At 37.0% G+C, this 17,022-nt stretch overlaps 1 protein-coding gene and 1 non-coding gene across 2 annotated transcripts in view; one reads left to right on the forward strand and one right to left on the reverse strand.

Moving 5' to 3' along the window:
- The window catches only part of SEC63 (SEC63 homolog, protein translocation regulator), a 66,013-nt gene that overhangs the window by 14,391 nt on the left and 34,600 nt on the right, over positions 1 to 17,022 (reverse strand). Inside the window, exons 11-17 of the mRNA XM_049771173.1 lie at positions 15,491 to 15,583; positions 13,723 to 13,877; positions 10,838 to 10,985; positions 9,573 to 9,655; positions 3,577 to 3,636; positions 3,190 to 3,363; positions 115 to 273 (exon numbers count right to left, since the gene is read on the reverse strand). Of these exons, the coding sequence (XP_049627130.1) occupies positions 115 to 273; positions 3,190 to 3,363; positions 3,577 to 3,636; positions 9,573 to 9,655; positions 10,838 to 10,985; positions 13,723 to 13,877; positions 15,491 to 15,583 (872 nt within the window). The remainder of the gene's footprint in view (positions 1 to 114; positions 274 to 3,189; positions 3,364 to 3,576; positions 3,637 to 9,572; positions 9,656 to 10,837; positions 10,986 to 13,722; positions 13,878 to 15,490; positions 15,584 to 17,022) is intronic.
- Positions 8,897 to 9,029, forward strand: LOC126007827 (small nucleolar RNA SNORA51). The gene has a single exon (XR_007495308.1). It is a non-coding gene; the product is annotated as a small nucleolar RNA SNORA51 (small nucleolar RNA).

Consider the following 17,022-nt stretch of genomic DNA (forward strand, 5'->3'; position numbering starts at 1 on the left):
GAGAAGGTAACAGTTTTATAAAATATATTGATACTGTTTAAAACAATCAAATGAAAGCCAAAACTCTAATCATAGGTATTTAAAAATCGACTTTTAAAACTTGTTAAGTCTTACTGCTTCATCATCTTTGTTCTGCTTTTCATCTGGCTCTCTATCAGAGTCTCTGTCACTACCATCATCTTTTTCACTCTGGGACTCTCTATTAGTTTCTTCTTCTTCAGACTCACTGCCTTTGTCAGAAACTTCCTCTTCATCTTCCTTTACTGCAGATTCCTAGAATGAAAAAGCAACCACAAAAGCTCTCAGTAGATTGCAATGAATATATTACCATTCTGAAGCCCTGAAGCTAATTTACTGTCAATACAATTAAGCTGATTCAAGGTTAAAGATTCCCGTTCAGGGCCAGGGATGTGGCTCAGCAGCAAAGTACATGCCCTGCATGCATGAGGCCCAAATTGAATCCCTGGCATGGCATCCCACCCCTAAAAAATAATTCTTTTTAACTGGGGACATAGCTAAATGGCTAAAGAAAATGTCTGGGATGCAGGAGGGTTTGAGGCCCATAAGATCCCTGAGAATCGCAAAGAGCTAACTCCTTAGTACAAAAATGGATGTAAGCCCCAAGCACTGCTCTGTGGTTCAAAAACCAAAAACAAATATATCTATTATTCTTGGGGCCAGAGTGGTGGTGCAGCAGTAGGGCGTTTGCCTTGCACATGGCTGACCTAGGACGACCCCGGCATCCCATATGGTCTCCCAACGAGGAGCTATTTCTGAGTACATAGCCATAGCCAGGAGTTCACCAGGTCTGGTCCAACCCTCCCCGCCAAAAGATACTACTTATACAGTGCTTTAGAGAATTATGAAGATTCCTACTTGTAAATAAATATGTGAAAGTCAAAGTCTAGAGACTTTGACTTATATGTCATACTATTTATTCATTTTTCATAGTTCATAAAAGTATTTTATTTAAAAAGTAGTCTACAACATAATGACTATTAAAAGACATCTTTCAAAAGCAACAATTATGGGTCAGGAAAATAACATAAAGAGCTGAAGAAGAGGCTTTGCATGTGGAAGGCGTGAATTAGTTCAGTACCACATGATCCCCATCAATCACCACTGGGAGTGGTTCCTAAGCACTGAGATAGGAACATTGCTGGTATGGCTCAAAAATTTAAACAGGGGGGTCAAAGCACAACGGTAGGGCATTTGCCTTGCACGCTGATGACCTGGGACGAACCTGGGTTCAATCCCCGGCATTCCATATGAACCCCCAAGCCTGCCACGACCAATTTTTGAGTGCAGATCCAGGAGTAACCTCTGAGCACCACTGGATGTGGCCCCATCCCAAAAAATTTTTAACAGAATCAATTATGCAATATGCTTTATTTACAGAAAGAAATCGGAAGTTTATTATAAGAGTAATGTTTTGAAAATATTAAAATTCTGTGAAAAAAATTTCTTTCTGGTAAGAGCATAATGTAGGAATTATCCCTGAGAAACTATTAATGATATTATAAACCAGATATTTTAATTTAATTAAAAAATTTAAGTGTATATAGGGCCGGAGAGATAGCACAGTGGCATTTGCCTTGCAAGCAGCTGACCCAGGATCTAAGGTGGTTGGTTCGAATCCCGGCGTTCCATATGGTCCCCCGTGCCTGCCAGGAGCTATTTCTGAGCAGATAGCCAGGAGTAACCCCTGAGTACCGCCAGGTGTGGCCCAAAAACGAAAACAAAAAAAAATTTAAGTGTATAATGCAGTTAAGGGAGGTCAATATCCCTAACAAAATACTGGTTTATGAAAAAAAAAAGCAAACTAAATTCAAAGAAAATAAATAGAACCAGCATGGAATCAGTGAAAAAATGCATGCTTGACATGCATGAGACATGCTGTGAAAATTTTGTTTTAAAATGAAATTATGGGGTCAGAGAAATAGCATGGAGGTAAGGCATTTGCCTTACATGCAGAAGGATGGTGATTTGAATCCCGGCATCCCATATGGTCCCCCGAACCTGCCAGGAGCGATTTCTGAACATAGAGCCAGAAGTAACTCCTGAGTGTGGCCGAGTATGACCCAAAAACCAAACCAAATAAAATAAAATAAAATAAAATTATGACTTATTATCAGTAAATGTTCATTTCGTAAACCTGGGGTCATGGCAGAAAAGGACAAGAAAAGGGCAAACGAGAAAAATAATTAAAAAATCCAAAAGGGCAAACAAGAAAAAAATTTAAAAAATCCTATTCTATACCAGCAATAAACATTGAACATACCTGGAGGGGAGGAGGATCACATCCAGCAGAACTCATGGCTAACTCTGACTGTACTCAAGAATCACTTGTGGCTTATGCCTAGATTAGCTAAAGGTTAGATGCATGCAGTGCAAACACCTTAACCCCTATACAATCTCTCCAGTCCTAAATATAAATCCTTTGTTCTTTGTAATGCTGATTCCAATATCAGAAGAATCTAAATGAGACATACCTTTGCAATGGAAATTATAAAACAATTCTGAGAAAATTTAAGGCACACACAAATAATATAGAAAAACAATAGAGACTCGGTTTTGCTAGCATGTGAATTCAGGTAACCAATTCAATGAGATACCTATCTAATGGAATTTTTTTAATGAAAATTGTTAAGTTTATGTAAAAAGTTTAGTAGTAGTAGTCAATGTAAGTTAAGTGTAAAGGAGAGTTTGAGGACTGATATTACCAAAACTCAGCTAAATTAGTATGTAGCATAGCATAAGAATATTTAAACAAAAAGATCAATGGAATGCTAAAGTATCTCACAACAGCTTTGCACAGAGTTATGGTCACTTTTTTATAACAAATCATTACTGCAATTTTAGAGAGCCTTTTAAAAACTGGGGCAGAGGCTAAAGAAAGAGTACTGCATAGGTGCTTGCATTGCATGTAGCCAACACCCATTTGAAACCCAATGACACATATGGCCCCCCTGAGCACAAGTACCGAGTCAAGAATAAGTACAGAGCACTGCTGAGTATGGCCCCAAAAGACACCCCCCTGCACATCCAAAAAAAAAAAGAAAAAAAGTCTTGATCAATGTAGATTACAGTACTTACATATGTAAAACTTTAGGACTTAACACACCTAAAATTTGAGCAATTTAGTGTATGCTATCCCTCGATACAAAATAATTTCAATAATAAACTTACACTTCCAATGGCTCCATTTGCCTGCTTTTGTTTCTGTTGCTTTGATTGTGTTAAGGGCACTGGTGTAGTTTTTTTTTTTAAAGGTTTCTTTTTTTTTGATTTAGCCATTTTCTTGGGTCCTTTACTTTTCTGTTGCCATACTCCTTTTGTCCTGTTCTTGTTAGTGTCAACCTGCTATAAAATCAAATACAAATATATGTATATATATGTATGTGTGTATACATATATGTATTCATACACACACATACACAGAAGTGAGAGCAGTGATTTCATCTAGGAGTTACAACTTTCTAGTGAAAATAGCTGAATTATACTCTCAGAGCAATCAGATAACAAACATGCACTCATCAAGATAGATAACGTAGCTAAGAAAATCCAAGTACTTACCCCATCATCTGCTGGCTGTTCCTCTGCAGCACAGATAGACTGCTCTTTTTCAAATACTTCCTAGAGGCAATGAGAAGAAAAATAGGTCTGTCAACCTTTGTTTCTATTACGTGTGTGTGTGTGTGTGTGTGTGTATATGTGTGTGTGTGTATGTGTGTGTGTGTGTGTGTATGTGTGTGTGTGTGTGTGTACTAGTAAAAATTAGGGGTGGTGGAGCCAGAGAGATAGAACAACGGTAAGGCGTTTGCCTTGCATGTAGAATCCCGGTGTCCCATATGGTCCCCCGGAGCCTGCCGAGGGCAATTTCTGTGCGTAGAGCCAGGAGTGACCCCTGAGCACTGCTGGGTGTGACCCAAAAAACAAATAAAAAAAAATTAGGGGTGGAGGTGGAAAGCCAAGAGATTTAAAATACTATTCAAGTAATCAGCTATGTGTTAATTTAGCAATTACTAAATGATAATTCAGACATTACCTTAGGAAATTTCTCATATCTGCCTTGAATAAATGTAAATTTGTTCTACTTAATTTTCATAAATGTAATGACTTAAGATATATTATGAATTAAAATATATTTGAGAGTTTATGGGGGTGGGAAGATAGCTCAAAAGGCTAGTGTGCATGCTTGCACTGTCAGAAGCAAGTCCTAAACACAGAAATAGGTGTAGTCCCAGAGCACCACCGAGTGTGAAATAAAAAAAAAAACACACACAAGATTTTTTTTTAAAGCTTGTAATAAATATTTCAGGCATTTCCCCAACTCTTAAGTGTGTGAAATCTGTCTCCCTTTTATTTTTAAACAAGGTCCTCTTTCTGGTGGATGCACACCAGACTTTTAAGTCAACTATCTTATCTCCCAGTCTCTCTCACTTTGCTGAAAGCAAACTTACCTTCACTAAATATATAAAATAAAAATAATAATTCAAAGTTTCAGTTTTCTCTTTTATTCTCATTCATCAAACATGGCAATTTTAATTTAAATGTATTTTCTAACATTAAAACTTTACTAAAGTCAATTATTAGTTTAATTTTTATTGTCGTGTACTGCTTACTGGCTCTTATTTTTATTGGCTTTGCTTACTGACCAGAAGCAAAACACCAAGAAAAAAAACATATCCTATAGTCAAATAGAACCATCTAAAACTTAAAATCAATATAGAAGATTCAAAAGAAAAAAAAAATCCACCAAGAATCTAAGAATAGAGCAAATTACATGGATTGTGTATTTAATAAGTTCCCTAGGATTGGGGCCAGGGAGAGAGCATAGCAGTAGGATGTTTGCCATGCATGCAACTGACCCAGGACGGACGGTGGTTTGAAACCCAGCATGCTAAATGGTCCCCCGTGCCTGCCAGGGGAGAGTTCTGAATGCAGAGCCATGAGTAACCCCTGAGTGCCAGCAGGTGTGACCCAAAAAACAAAATTACATAAATAGATAAATAAAAATAAAGTTAATAAAAACAAATATAACTTAAGGGTCAGCAAACCATGGCCCTCTGCCTGCCTGCTTTATAGATTCACTGGGAAACAACCACAACCATTTTTAAATCATTAACTGTTAGAAATGACATAATCTGTACGAAGTAAATTATATACAATCTAAACTTTAGAGAAAGGTTGCTGGCAAAAAAGGTTGGTTTTGCAAGTTAAAATAAAGCCAGAGAAATCTTACTTTGAATACAAAAGATGACAACAGGAAAAAATATATTCTGCAATTGTTTTGAGGCAAGTTAAGCAGCAAGTGAAACCTCCCTCTACCAAACTAATTTATACATGGTATCTTTTTTTCTGAAACCAAGGCTCTCTTTTATTCCTCTTGGAGTTTGAGCTCTACCATCCAGGGATTCGAGGCCCTGAGGGACGGAGGCAGAGAGGGAGGGAGGGGGGAGGGGGGAGGGGGGAGGAGGGAGGGGAGGGGAGGGGAGGGGAGGGAGGGAGGGAGGGAGGGAGGGAGGGAGGGAGGGAGGGAGGGAGGGAGGGAGGGAGAGAGAGAGAGAGAGAGAGAGAGAGAGAGAGAGAGAGAGAGAGAGAGAGAGAGAGAGAGAGAGAGAGAGAGAGAGAGAGAGAGAGAGGTGTATGTGTGGTGTGTATGTGTATAGGTGGGGGTGAGGGGTGTGTGGGTGAGGGGTGTGTGTGTGTGTACACCCAGCAGCGCCCAGGGGTTACTCCTGGCTCTATGTTCAGGAATTGCTTCTGGCAGGCTTGGGGGACCATACAGAATGCCGAGATTTGAGCAACTGTCCTTCTGCATGCAATGCAAATGCCCTACCTCCATGCTATCTCTCCTGCCCTCAATCCTACTTTTAATACAAGGTAATGCTGTTTTAGGTTTTGTGCTATTTGTTATGATAAACAAGTTTATTTTTTCTGATCTATGAATCTCAAAATATTTTCCATGTAAATTAAGGAAAACTTCTCTTTTGTTTGGGCAGTTCTGAAATACAAAAGGTTTCACAAGAACACTACCTCTAAATTGTGAGAAAAACCTTAACTTGATTATTTCTCTTCCTCTGGGCAGTTTTGCCTTTTTATTTTTAACTTTATTGATTGTTGGGCCACACCCAATGGTGCTTAAAGGTTACTCAGAAATCACCCCGGGCAGGCTGGGGGACCATATGGGATGCCAGAACTGAACCAGGTCCCTTCCTAGTTGACCACATGCAAGGCAAAAGCCCTACTACTGTTGTGTTATCACTCTGACTCCAGTTTTGCCTTTTCTAAAGCTACTAGTCTAAAAATGTCAATAGCTCAAGGTCAATTGTTTAAGTTTATTTTTAACTGAGATAAGAAGTTTACACAAGTATGTTTATATGTTTTACTGACACGTGTTACCACAACTTACTCACTTAAATCCCAGTATTCTCACAACCCCTAGGACCTTTTCAGCACCTCCTGTGGTCAGTCTACAGGTTCATTTGGGTACTGTCCATTCCCTTGTTTCAACTTCTGAATAAATTACATGAGTGACATCATCCGGAATTTGTCCAACTTATTTCACTTCGCATGACACCCGCTAGTTCCATGCGTAAGCAAGATTTCATCTTTCCTTAACGCTGAGTAGAATTCCACCTGCAAACTAACAAATCTTTTAGCTGTCCCTTAGCAATCTGAATTTTTACCATATCTTGGCTATTATGAAAGTGGGCTATAATGAATATAGTGTTTTTGTGTTCTTGGGATGGATACCTAAGAGAGAATTGGTGTGCCATGTTCTACTTTTAATTTTTTGAGAAATTTTAATATTGTTTTTCATAGAGGCTATATGAATTCAAACTAAAAGCCACCGTGAAAAAGGTTCTTTTTCTCCACAGTTCATCAGTACTTACTATTTCTAGCCTTATACAGCCAAAGGCAAATTTCTGTTCACTTTTTAAGAATAGGATTCCAAAGACTGGAATAATAGTAATACAGTGGGTAGGGAGTTTCCCTTGCATGCAGCCGATAAAGGTTCAATACTCAGCACTCCATATAATCCCCCAAGCACCTTCAGGAGTAATTCCTGAGTGCAGAGCTAGGAATAACTCCTGAGCAACACAAAACAAACAAAAAAATGTTATTTCAAATCAAGAAAAGAGTATAAATTTGAATTCTGAAACCAATCCTTATGGCTGGTTTAGAGCTTTCTTTTCTCACAGACTATATACCTTTATCCAGTGTTTATTATACATATGCTTACTACTTGCTGCCATAAAAAAAAACATCTCTGAGATACCGGAGCAGTGGTGCAAGCAGTAAAGTGTTTGCCTTGCACGTGGCTAGCCTAGGAAGGACCGCAGTCCAATCCCCGGGCGTCCCACATGGTCCCCCGTGCCAGGAGTGATTTCTGAATGCATAGCCAGTAGTAACCCGAGTGTCACCAGGTATGGTCCCAAAAGCAAAAAAACAAACAAACAAAAACACATCTTTGATTTGATTTATCCTACTATAAAATATGTTTTTTCTAACAGATTTAAGGTATGTGGTTAAATGCAGCATAAGAAACCTAAAAATTGTCAGATACCCCAAGAAGAAAAGCCTCAAATCTACCTGAGTCAAAGCACTACAACTTTATGATGGTTGTAACTTAGAAATACAGTTAAGTATGTAATAGAAGTCAAAAAAAAACAAGATGTGGAAAGCACATACAACTTAATTAGATTTAATGAAAAGTTTTGTGTACATATGTATATACACAAAAATGTGCATTACAAAGATCCACCTAATAATCACAAGCATATAAGTATATATACAGTATACGTGCATTAAGAAGTCCACAAAATAAACACAAGAACCAGAAAGATCTGAAAAGATAACATACAAAACTGACTTCTGATTATATGGGCTGTCAAAGGGCTTCCTGAGGCAAGAGGGTCAAAGGAGGGGAGATCCTTGATTTAAAAAAAAGTAATTATCTTCATGCACAAGCTAAAAGTATGAACTTTAAAACTGATAATCTCATAGAGTTCAGAGAATAGTTTCTAAGGCCGGAGTGGCAGTACAGCAGTTAAGGGATTTGCCTTGCTCAAAGTTGACCTGGGTTTGGTCTCCAAACATCCCATTTTTCCTCACAACACCTGAGCTCAGAGCAGAAATAATCACAAGGTGTGGTTCAAAAACTCAACAAACCGAGACTGTAGTTTTTTTCTATATTTTTACATTGCTTGAGTCGTTGTCCCCAATAACACATGAACACACACACACATACACACACACACACAGGCCTTTTCTTGCAATAAAAATTAAAGGATTTTCTGTGTGTGTGTTAGTTTTTGGGTTTTAATTTTGGGCCATACTCACCAGCACTCTGGGGTTACTCCTGGCTCTGTGCTCAGAAATTACTCCTGGGAGGCTCAGGGAACCATAATGAATTGGAGATCAAATCTAGTTTGGCCATGTGCCAGTCCTACTCGCTGTGCTATTTTTTTAATCTTTAAAAAACTGATATAGGATTTAAATCTTTAAAAAAAAAAACTGATAGGCAGGCTTTCTACCTGTCTAGAGTACAGGCCGGTGTGGGGTGGAGAGGAAGGACACTTGGGATATTGTTCATGGAAATATTGCACTGGTGAAGGATATATATTAAAAAAAAATGGGGCCGGAGAGATAGCACAGCAGCATTTGCCTTGCAAGCAGCCAATCCAGGACCTAAGGTAGTTGGTTCGAATCCTGGTGTCACATATGGTCCCCATGCCTGCCAGGAGCTATTTCTGAGCAGATAGCCAGGAGTAACCCCTGAGCCACACCCCGCCAGGTGTGGCCCAAAAACCATAAATAAATAAACAAATAAATAAATAAACAAACAAACAAACAAACGAACGAACAAATAAATAAATAAATAAGAAAAGTCCTCCCAATTCTCACCACAGTCTGTGTTCTTTACACTGACTGTATAGAAAGAGGAGGTACAGTAAATGCACCCCATATACACCTCAATACAGGCCCTTTGCCTGATCTGTATTGTGAATTGGGGGACAAAAAATAAAAATAAAAATAAATAAAAAATAAAAAAACTGATAGGGTACATAACTTGGTTTGCATGTCTGAAGCCCTTAGTTTAATTTCCAGAACCAGAATACTGTTTGATTAAATAAGTTTGTGGGAAAAATGTTTAGTGCTTATAGTTTAAGAACTATTACCTACATAACCTTGTTATTAAAATTATTTATAAAAAATTAAATCATTATAAGAAGAATTAGTCTGGGGCCAGAGTGATAGTACAGCAGTAAGGCATTTGCCTTGCATGTGGCCAACACAGGACGAACCCCAGTTTGAATCCCGGCATCCTATATAGTCCCTGAGCCTGCCAGGAGTGACTTCTGAGTGAGGAGCCAGGAATAACTCCGGAGCACTGCCAGGTATGACCCCAAAACAAACAAACAACAACAACAAAAAAAAAAAAATTCATCTGTTTTCAATGTTTGCATGTAAAGTGTGGGAAAGCTATAAAAATTAATTCTGACTATGAGAGAAAAAATAACTTCACACACAATTTTTTAAAGCACAAAAAATGAATTACTTACTGCCATTGTTTGTCTTGTCAATTTAACCAGCACTGTAACTAAAGACCCTACTGTGATGTTGTTGCTATCTTCATCATCCAATACTATAAGATAAAATAAAAATAAAAATAAAGTTTTATTGTCAATGCTAACAAAGCTGAACCTATCTAAACATGCTATGAGCTTACTCAATAAATAATTTACTTTCTAGTGGATGTCTTTGACACTTAATTTTTAATGTTATTCTTATTCTATTTTAATTTTCAAAATAGCTCTAATGTTACTTCCACTTTTGTTTTTATTTTTTTGTGTTTTTTTTTCAGTAATTTTTATTTTGACCAAAGTGGATTACAAATATTTCACAGTAATATTTTAGGTACATAGTGGCATTGAATCAGAGACATTCCCACCACCAATGTTGTCCTCCCTCCACCCCTGTTCCCAGCATGCATCCCATATCCCCCTCCTTTGCCCCCCAGGCTGCTAGTATATATAGTCCCTTCTGTATCTAGCTTGTTGTAGATTAGGTATCGATCCTGTTGTCTTTGGCTTTGGATTTGGTACCTAGTTCTGATTCTTTTTTATTTCTACTCAATGTTCATATGACTGTTTGGTTTTGGTGCCTTCCATTATTTCCCCCTCAATTTGTGAGGCAGAACAAGATGATTCAAGTTATGTGATTCTGTTTGACGAAAAGAAAAAAAATAGGAGGGGAGGCCAAAACTCAAAAAAGCAAAAAATGGGAGTAGTCCTTCTAGAGGCTATAAATATCAATTTAAGAGAAGGAGATAAAAGGAAGAAAACCTTCCACTTTAAAGAAGCTGCTGATGGTCAGAAATAAAGTCAAATGTCCATGGTCAGATAACAGCACTGCCAGTTTTAAACTCAGATTTTTTAAAACAAAATATAACATGAGGACTACCATTTCAGTGTTTTCTTGGCTTTTTTTTTTTTCATGCTAACCATGGACACACTTCAAAACCTTTTCATTATATCTGAAAATCACTTTCATTATTTAAAAGTTAAAAGATTACCAAAAGGTACACTTCAGAATAAGATCTTCAGATTAATCCCATTACGATAATAAAAGTAGGATTCTATAAGTGTTCTTTATTAAGCAAACTTTTTTTCATGGTAAATCTGATAAATTTTAGTTTCTGCAAAATTTAAACAAAAATTTAAAACAAGTTATGTTTTAAAAGGAAGTGTTTCAAGAAATTTGAGCTAAATAACCGAGACAATTATCAAAAGGGGATCAATGTTCAGTAGGGAATCCTCCCACATACCCTGTGATTTTATGTCCATCATCACATAAGGGAAACTCCCTAGGACAGCCATAACCTCTTCATACTTTTCGTCTTCGAGGAAGTGTAGTAGACTGCGACGATCTACTTCTTTCAAACTCACCAAATCCTGAATAGTCTTAATTTTGTACTACATTTTTAAAAAGAGAAAAAAGAAAGTAATTCCCAAGTTATAGAAATTTTCATAAAAGACAAATTATTAGCAAGTTTACAAAGACTAAATTTGTCAATTTTTATTTATTGCTTTTGGCCACACCCTGTAGTATACAGGGATTACTCCTGACTCTGTGCTCAGAAACTACTTCTGGAAGAGCTGGAGAGATAGCATGGAGGTGGGACATTTGCCTTGCATGCAGAAGGATGGTGGTTCAAACCCCAGCATTCCATATGGTCCCTGGAGCCTGCCAGGAGTGATTTCTGAGCATAGAGCCAGGAGTAACCCAAGTGATCCAAAACCAAAATAAATTAAAAAAAAATTACTCCTGGAAGATTCAAGCAACTATACGAGATAGTGGGGATCAAACCCAGGTCGATGGGGTACAAGACAAACACCTTACCTGCTGTGCTATTGCTCTGGATTTTAAAAATCTATCAATTTTTTTTAAATCTGTCAATTTTTAAAAGATAAGCATTTTAACACAGAAAATATAACTATAATCTTTTTCTAAAAAAATATCTTAAATTTAGGATTTTTAGTATAGAGTTAATACTGGTTTATCAGAAAGTAGAAAAGGAAAACTTAAAAGAAAAAAGCAGGGCTGGAGAGGTTGCGCTAGAGGTAAGGCCGTGCAAGTGCTTGCCTAGGAAGGACAGCAGTTCGATCCCCCAGAGTCCCAGATGGCCCCCCCCCCAAGTCAGGAGCGATTTCTGAGCGCATAGCCAGGAGTAACCCCTGAGCATCAAATGGGTGTGCCCCCCCCAAAAAAAATAAGTAGTAATATTTAAATAGAATCTTGAACCAAGAATTATTTTCAATTGATAGCTCAGCTTGTTGACTTTTTTTTTTGGGGGGGGGGGCCCACACCCGGCGATGCTCAGGGGTTACTCCTGGCTGTCTGCTCAGAAATAGCTCCTGGCAGGCACAGGGGACCATATGGGACACCAGGATTCGAACCAACCACCTTTGGTCCTGGATCGGCTGCTTGCAAGGCAAACGCCGGTGTGCTATCTCTCCGGGCCCAGCTTGTTGACTTTTAAGTTTATTTTCATATATTTTTAAAAAGTATGAAATGTATCTTCAAACATAGATATACCCATAGACCTCATTTTATGTATATTATCATTTTAGTTCTTTTCTAAATATAGCTATAATAGCAGAAATATCATTTTAGCAAAATCATTACTTAGGATAGAGCATGATAGATGCAGGAATTAAGTCATAAGCTATTTTAAATAATAGCTACTTCGATGTTAAACTATGACTTAAAATAAGATCAAATTTATATATATAAGGGGCAATAAAAAACAAAGAGCTCATGCAAATTTCTAATATTTGTTAATTCTACCTTGTTATATATGTTTATATAATTATAAATAATTATATATAATTATATAAACATATATATATATGTTTATATAATTATAAAATGCAATGTCTGCAATATTCTACAGAGTAATGTTTGAAATCAAAATTATAAAACCAAATTTACCAAATTAAACTAAAACCTAAATTACAACTTCTCTTAGTCTTTTCTTCTATCTCCTCAAATTATCATTTATACATGTTTCTGCTAAATCTCTATTTTTCTATTTTGTTTTGTCTTTGGCCACTCAGTGGTGCTCTAGGAAGACTTCCCAGCTAGGCACTTTGGGGATCACTCTGGCAAGGCTAAGGGGAACCATATGACACTAGGAACTAAACACAGGCACCCTTGATACAAAGCACGCACTACAGATAATGTTATTATTTCTCCCTGTTTATCTTAAGATAAATAGATAATAGATAAATATTAAGATTCATTATCATGTCTTATTTTAGATGCCTAAATAAGAATTATCTTTAGGGGCTGGAAAGATAGCATGGAGGTAGGGCATTTGCCTTGCATGCAGAAGGACGGTGGTTCGAATCCCAGCATCCCCTATGGTCCCCCTGCGCGTAGAGCCAGGAGTAACCCCTGAGCACTGCCAGGTGTGACCAAAAACCAAAAAAAAAAAAAAAAATTATATTTATTTGACCTACTTGTTTTGAATACCTAACTTCTAGTCAGGGCCTATCTTTAAGCCACAAATAAGTGAATGAATGGTAAGTAAATAGTGTATTTTTTACTTTATATGTTTATGTTGGATAACAATACATAGAACAAATTGCCACATATTGATCTCAAAGTAGTAAAATCACTTAATAGTTATGAAATAGCTATTTAAGATGTTAACATATGTTAACATAGGGGCCGGAGAGATAGCACAGCAGCGTTTGCCTTGTGAGCAGCCGACCCAGGACCTAAGGTGGTTGGTTCGAATCCCAGTGTCCCATATGGTCCCCTGTGCCTGCCAGGAGCTATTTCTGAGCAGATAGCCAGGAGTAACCCCTGAGCACTGCCCGGTGTGGCCCCAAAAAAGAAAAATAGATGTTAACATAATTACTTTTTTGTTTGTTTGTTTTTGGGCCACACCCAGTGATGGCTAAGCACTCAGAAATCATCCCAGACTTGGAGGGCTATTCCAGTCTGTCCAAGGTTAGCGAGTGCAAGGCAAACGCCCTACTACCTGCACCACTATCACCACTCCAGTTCAACACAATTTCTTTTTTTTTTTTAAACACAATTTCTTTTAAGACATTCTAAATCTAAGAAACTTGTAATAGCTACTTCCAGAAAACTTATTTCATTTACAGGATAAACACTTATTTTAGAGTAGCAAAGAGTTACCTTTTTATGATTAGAAACTCTTCTGAGATTGTCTTCTTCAATGTGAGGGAGTTGCAGAAGGGGATTTTTAAACTGCTGAAGACCTTGCACAGCCATTTGGGAAAGCTTCATGCAGTTTTCCAAGGATGCCAAAGTTGGAGCACGAAACTCCCTTTCTTAGAAAGAATAGGAAGAAAAGCACAAAAAGAAAAAAAAGCTGGGCTTTGTCTATAATCAGAAGTATTAATTTACTGAAAAAAAAAGTCAAAACAAGACTTGCACCAATATCCTTAAAACCTCACATTTTAACATTACCATGTTGCTTTTTCTTTCAAAGTTACTGGAAAAATACTAAAACTACAAATGAGGTCAAATGTACATTAGTGATTTAATATTAAAAGTCTCTGAATCACCTCCCCATAATAATAAATTATGGGACATCATCAATATCCTGAACATATTAACATCATGCTAAAACCTGACATCTTCATAACACACACACACACACACAAAAAAAAAAAAAAACACAAAAATAACCACCTAACTTGTTTGCTCTCCTTTCTCTCAGTCCCCTCTCCTTTTCTCTTTCTCATTCTATCTCATTTCACAAACTCCCTTCCTTTTTCCCTTCATGCAACAAATACATGCCAGGTAAATCATTGTTATTACATCACTTAAAAAACTATTTCAAATTTCTTGATGGAATAAAGAATCTAATTTTTAAAATATTTAGAAAGTCACTATACTAAATCTTTACAAACAATAATAAACCAATAATAAACAGCAACGTTTTTTGTTTTTTTTTAGTTTTTTGGGTCACACCTGGTAGCGCTCAGGGGTTACTTCTGGCTCTATACTCAGAAATCACTCCTGGCAAGCTTGGGAACTATATGGGATGCCGGGATTCAAACCATCATCCTTCTGCATGCAAGGCAAACGCTCTGCCTACATGCTATCTCTCCGGCCCAGCATTTCTTAAGTATATTCAAAATTACAGGTTATAGTGAAGACTTTACATAATGCAAAATAAAGGAAAGAAACAACACTTAATAAAAAGATAAGAAAAGTCATACAACTTGCTGCTATATGGAGAGACCTGGAGAATATCATGCTCAGAGGAAAAGAGAACACAGAAAGATCTCTCTCCTATGCAGATATATACAGGATATAAATAAACACAAAGATGGAATAATACCCAAAGAGTAGAAACAAAAACACGAGAACTGGTACTTAGGAGATATGCCAACTGAAAGGGCTGGGATGGTACTTCGGAGGTATGCCAACTGAAAGGGCTGGGAGAAAGGGCAAGGAAGAACCACTGGCAAAGGGAAGTGTTCAACCAGGAGGAGATGCAAAAGGCGGTTAAGCCTTTACCTACTAGCAATAGTAATGTAAAACACAATGCTTTTTTTTAAAACCTAAAGAAAAGGGGAGGGTCCACTTGTAGAAGCAGATTGATGGGCAGGAAGGAGACAAACAGAGGTATGAAGGGCATGGGTAGGAGGCAAATGGACATTGCTGAAGGGATTAGTGTTGAAACAATGTATGCCTGAAACCCAATCATGAATAATTTTGTAAATTAAAAAAAAAAAAAGAAAGAAACCATGAAAACTGGGAAAAGCAGATTGAATTTACAGAAAATTATACTAAGTATCCATACTTTTTTTTAAACTATCAGAGTAATATGCTATGCTCACAAGAAAAAAGTCAAAATACACAGTAAACAAAAATCATTTAAAAAAGAAAAGGAAACAAAAGGACAATATAATTAATTACATTTGTTCCTCACCTTCACGGGTTCGGGCCATTACTATTAGTTGGCAGATTACATTTACCATTTCTTGAAGCAGAGCAGGGCATTTTTTCAACATAAATTGCTGATCTACAAAACAATAAAATGCCTGAAACAAATCGTTCTACTTTTATCATTAAACACTTTTTGACCTGCAAACCAAAATTATTATTAAATTTAAGTTGTCCAATAAATATTTCACTTCCTCAGATTTACAAATTGAATCTAAGTTTATTCAGAATAGCAGTCAGAAAAACCTAGTTCAGATTGAGTGTTTCAAAAGCAAATTTTTAATAGTAGAGAAAGTGGCTTATAACACTATGGTTGGGGGGGGTCTTAATCTTCAATTTGGTCATGGCTGTCCTCAGGGCTTCCTACTGGTAGGGTTCAGGGTATCATATGGCATGTCAGCATTTGGCCCAGATCAGTCACATGCACTGTACTATTTCTCTGGAACCCTAATCTTATTAATCTTAATATATTTAAAAACTTTAAGAATTTTCTTCTAGTGCACATAAGTTTCTGTAATTATGATGAAGCTCAAAAAACTAAAATTGAGGATGTCAACTAAAGGCAGAGAAAGGAAGAGAAAAAACAAATAATAATCTTTCTTTATGCTGCATAAAGTTAACTGGTAAGATTAGGGCTGTACTCAACCTAAGAGAATACTTATTCCACATTTCTTAGATATAATTGTTAAAAATGGAGTTAATTTCATATTCGTAGAGACAATTAGGAACAGAATAGATAACACCTTCAGTAACAATGCCTATACTCCTTCATTCCAACATAAGTATCCAATTCTATGATCAACCAAGGGCAACAAGTGTTCCTGTTTTAAGATCTCTGCCTGCTTAAAGGAGAAAACAGAACGGCGAAAGTAGAATGGGTGCTCCTAGTCTAATCCCTAATATCATATGCTTTTTATCCCCCCCTAGTACCATCAAGCACTGAGCCAGCAGTAGCCCAAAACAAACAACAAAAACCTGATTTAAATATGAAGTAAAAAGACAACACTTAAGGGCCAAAGAGAGGAAAGGCACTTGCCTTGCACACAGTCAAAAGAGTTTAATGTCCACACTACATATGGTTCCCCAAGCACTGCTGAGTATAGAGCTAGAAATAATCCCAGCCACCCTACACAAATTTCATACCCCCCCCAAAAATGCTAACATTAAAATCCTAGCATCCCATAAGCATTGTTGCCCCAATGAACTACTTTTAGTAAATATAAGACTACAAGCACTTCTTATAAAGTTATAAATAAAACTTTAAAAGGTATATTTGGTAGCCACTGCCGAAGCGTAGAGGAGGAAGTGGAGTTTTTGAGGTATCTATTGAGAAGTTCTTTTTTATCTCCTCCCAAATAATGCAAATTCCTTTTCTAAATTGTCATATATATTACTATGTAATCTACAACTGAATAAACATTTTAATATAGGTTATTTTCTCACCTTTCAACATCCACCAAAGCCAAGACTTACTAAGACCTTCACACTACTTATGAAATATGTGGCCATAGACTTTTT

The sequence above is a fragment of the Suncus etruscus genome, chromosome 4, assembly GCF_024139225.1.
Source record: "Suncus etruscus isolate mSunEtr1 chromosome 4, mSunEtr1.pri.cur, whole genome shotgun sequence".
In the NCBI taxonomy this organism is placed as follows: Eukaryota; Metazoa; Chordata; class Mammalia; order Eulipotyphla; family Soricidae; genus Suncus; species Suncus etruscus.